The sequence below is a fragment of the Caretta caretta genome, chromosome 18, assembly GCF_965140235.1.
Source record: "Caretta caretta isolate rCarCar2 chromosome 18, rCarCar1.hap1, whole genome shotgun sequence".
In the NCBI taxonomy this organism is placed as follows: Eukaryota; Metazoa; Chordata; order Testudines; family Cheloniidae; genus Caretta; species Caretta caretta.
The window spans coordinates 11,401,964-11,406,220 of NC_134223.1; the positions used below are offsets into that span (position 1 = coordinate 11,401,964).

General features: G+C 55.1%; 1 protein-coding gene across 1 annotated transcript; it reads left to right on the forward strand.

Moving 5' to 3' along the window:
- Nucleotides 1–2,140: 2,140 nt before the first annotated feature.
- On the forward strand, nt 2,141–4,055 carry LOC125624305 (natriuretic peptides B-like). Its single transcript, XM_048824856.2, has 3 exons — nt 2,141–2,839; nt 3,124–3,406; nt 3,796–4,055. Exons 1-3 carry the CDS (start codon nt 2,723–2,725, stop codon nt 3,822–3,824), a joined length of 429 nt encoding a protein of 142 aa, XP_048680813.1. The 5' UTR covers nt 2,141–2,722; the 3' UTR covers nt 3,825–4,055.
- Nucleotides 4,056–4,257: the final 202 nt, after the last annotated feature.

A 4,257-nucleotide genomic window follows, 5' to 3' on the forward strand; every position in this document is an offset into this window, starting at 1 on the left:
AACACATTCTGTAGAATGGTAGGAATGGAGTACAATGACCACTGGCCTCAAAAGCGTCAATGGCAGCATCTTACTCAACGGGTCTGCTCCCTGAGGCCCCGATCCTAAGAGGTGCTTGATACCTCCCAGCATGTGGCTGCGTGTCCAAGGCAGATCTGCTGATTTTATTGCCATAGGGATAAATCCTTATTCATGAAAAATTCCCATTGAAGGCCTGCTCCAAAGGCCATTGAATTCAGCGGAAAGTCTCCCATTGACTTCAGTGGGCTTTGGATCAGGCCCTGGGAGATGTATTATTACCATGGCATCTAAAGGCCTCAGCAGAGATCAGGACCCAATCCACTGGACACTGTACAAACAGTATAAGGTTGCAGGCTAAACAGACAAGACAGGAAGGGTGGGAGGGGGGAAAAGGGGAAATGACTTCCCCAAGGTCACCTGGCAAGGTCACCAGCAGAGGAGCCAGAAACAAGGATTCCCGATTGCCAGTCCAGGGCCCTCCCTGCTGGAGAACACGGCCTCTGTTTCTTGTATTGACATAAGGACTACGTGAAAACTGAATGAGGCCCTCAGGATTTAGAGTCAGAGTTTGAGGCCACAAGAGACCACTGGGTCATCCAGGCTGACCTTTTGTATATCACAGGCCACCACCTCTACCCAGCACCCTCATACTCAACCCAACCAAGAAAATTAGACCAAAGTATTACAGCCTTCTCAGCCCCACCTCAAAGCCCTGGCACCTCCCCTGCCAACATCCTATCTCCAGCCGTGGCCACCCCTGATGCTTCAGAGGATGGAGATTTGCCCCAGCACCAAAGAAATTACTCCCTTTTATACTTGGTTTTGGTCATTTTTAGATGGACTTGTTTGGCTAAGGCTAATAAGAAACAGTAGCAACGCCCCAAGGCAAAACATAGAAGACCTTGCAGAAAGGCGGGCCATCCATTACAGTAACCAGTTCAATGATACAAGAGCTTGTTGCCTAAAACTAATAATTAATAAAGTGACCTCTTCTGCCGAGCATAACAGCTGGACTTTCCATGAAGGATGAGCATTGCTTCGGAATTTCTCACATTAGAATACAGGTATGTGGGGTGAGGAGGACGCGGTGCCCCATCATTTACAGGCAGGAGGACGAGACATGGGGAGTGAGTGGTGACCAGCCTGCACTCGTCATCTAGATATGATGTCTAGTTTGTCGAAAGTCACTGGGGAATACCTAACCGTTTTACATCAAGGGGCTAAACTGGAAGTGCTGGTACTTGACAGCACACGTAGTCTGGTACATTTTAAATGGCGATGAACTGGTGTGCACACAATGCCATAGGGAGGTTTGCACCATCCTCTGGGGTCTTGGAGAAAGCAGCATTTTAACGTGGAGGAAGAAAAATAAAGCATGTCCTAGCAAAACCCGGGGCTCAATCAGTTCCCACAGCACCAAAAAGTCTGGCGTTAGATGCACTAAAACAAACGCACAGACAAGGGAAGTGCAGCTGAGTCCCTGTCTGCACTGGGAATTTGACCTGATCTCAGCCATAGATGACCAGCAAATGGTGCAGCTGCCCCAGTGCAAAATCTAGGTATGAATAAGGAGCTGTGATTTGTACCAGTGCAACTTACCCCACTTTCAAGCAGGAGTAAACTCCATGGGTGTGAAATCACTGCTTTCCTTGTCTACATGAAGGGAGCTACCCCAATTGCTGGTCATCTGTGGCTGAAATCAGGACAAATTCCCAGTGCAGACAAGGCTGCAGACCCTTGAAAATAGTGTGACAGAAAGATTGTTACACAGACACCCCTGGGTGGCATGTAATGGGGGGCGCCCCTGCCCACAGAAAGGTGGTGATGCTCTTGCAAGAGGCCCAACAGGGCAGCACAGTACGTCCAGTGGAAAAAGTAGGGCAAGCTGGTAACTAATGCCACCGCTGGCTGGCACCTCTAGTGGGGGAGTAAATAACCCCAATAGCCCCCAGACCAGAGTGTAACTTGGCAGAGCCTGGCAAGCCCCACACCCCTGTCAGTGGCACTGGGTCTGCCAGTGGCGGGGGAGACCTAGGCAGTGAGATTTCCCTAACACTTGTCTGTTTTCCTCCTTTCATTTTACAGCTCAAACTGAAAGAGACACAAACGCTGCCGGTGAGGACGGCTGCAAGCAGAGCAGAGACACCGGTTCCAAACCCTCTCTGCACCCCTTTGCTCCCCTCCCCCAGATACAGGAGGCTGCAGACTGGCCCGAGAGGGGGGTTGAGTTCCCTTCACGGGGGCGAGCAATGGATCGTGTACCCCCCATCAGGGGAGGGGGGCAGGAGGACGCGCTCAAGGCACTGAAGGGACCCCAGGCGATCCATCAAGCGCTAGCCTAATGGCGACTGCTAGGAACAGGGAAGACCACGCGGTCATTTCATTCCTTGCGCTGCCCAGAGCGGGACTGCGAAGGAGGCATCTGAGATGCGCTGATCCCCGGCGCGGCTTGGCTCTGCTGCAGCGGAACAGGATCCCGACCGCGGCTCCAGGAGGGGGACACGCACCGTTTCCGAAAGGGTGACCTCGGGTGCCGCTGGCTGCAGCCAGTTCCCTTATCAGGGCTGAGTGCCCGAATTCCGAGCTCTGGCAGGAAGCCGCCCGGAGGTGAAGGGGGGATATATATAAAGGAAGCCCGAGCAGCCGTTCGAGCCCAAACCAAGGCGCTCGGGTCTGCAGGCAGCGCAAGGGACCGGGCAGGATGAAAGGCGCAGCCCTGTGCTGTTGGGCCTCTCTGCTTCTTCTCATCCCGCAGGGGCCAGCAGGCGGGCACCCGCTGCCCAGGAAACACACCAGCCAGGAGCTCCAGGCCCTGCAGGTGAGGAGAGGCTGCAGCTGGCCTGGGGTGGGGTGGGAAGCTGGGTCTCTGGCCCCAGCCTCGGAGGCCGCGTAAAGGTGTTAGCACCGGGCACCTTAAAATGAGGGAGCCCTTAACAAGCAGGACAGGGGGCAGAGCCCTTCTGAGCAATGTGATTTTCAATCCGAGAGAGGACAAGTCCGGATGGAGGCCTCCTCTCCTCCGCCCCAGGGATACGGACACACACTGGGTGCCCTGGTCAGTTACGCGGGAGCTGATCACGGTCTTCTCCTCTCTTGTTCTAGGACCTCCTTGAGCTCCTGAAGGAGAAAACGCAGGGGGAGGAAGGGGAGCCGCTGGAGTTGGAGAATCTGGACTACGGGGCGGAAGACGACGACCCTAGCTGGGACCTTGCTGAGCCGGAGAGCAGCCCCGCTACCCAGCTCCAGCCCCGGGATCCTGTGGAGAGTCAGTGGAGGAATCTCCTTGCTTCTCCCAGGAGGATGCGGCACTTCTCTGGCTGTTTTGGGACCAGGATCGAGAGGATAGGCTCTCAGACAGGACTTGGGTGCAACATCTACAAAGCCCGTAGGTCTTAGGTAGAACCCTTAGCCTGCCTGTGTGTCTAAGGTTCTTCCCACCTAGCCAGGAAACAGCACCAGGCTTAGGAGGCACGTCTGGCAATCACTGTATGGCCAGAGATGGCCCAATACCGCCCTATGTAGCTCTGCAAGATTCTTCCCCATCCTCTGCCTTGGGCGGCAGACCTTGGCTCCGGCTGGATTCTTTCAGACAAAGCTCGAGGGGAAAGGGTTGGACAGTGGGTACCTACAGCTCCATGATATTAGCCGTAGGCCAAGCAAACAGCTGTCCAGCCGCGTGGGGACAGGTCAGAAACCCGAGACAGAGCTGCTTCAGAAGATAAGCCGAGAGTCCGAACGCGGTGCTCACTGTGTCTCCTTCCCCCTTGGTTCTAGGTTACTGGAAGAGGAGATCGAGAAGCTGAATCCAGAGCTTCCCACCAGCCTCCCACGAATTTTTGGAGCCTCTTTTGTGCGGACTGGTAACTTAACCCCTCCCGAGCGGAACACGTGTGCCACGCCCAAACAGAGCGGTTGTCTGGTGGACGTATTCGCGTTGTACAGATTGTTATTGAACAGCGATGGTGTTGGGACGGGAACAGCTGACCCCCCCCGCCCCAGCCTACTGGCGTGGATCAATAAATGTTTTGTTTAAATCGCTCATTTCACCCTGGAGGCCTGCGAGACGGGGCGCTGGGGACCTGGGACCAGTTTCCTGCCCCGCGCGAAGTGCCCCCGCAGAGTTCAAGAACCATTTGCACAGCCGGGCTGGGTTACTTGGGGGAAGTCATCCTGCGCCTTCCCGGACCACGTCAGGGCCCAGCTCCGCTCTCGTTTCCCACTGGGGGCAATTTGGAG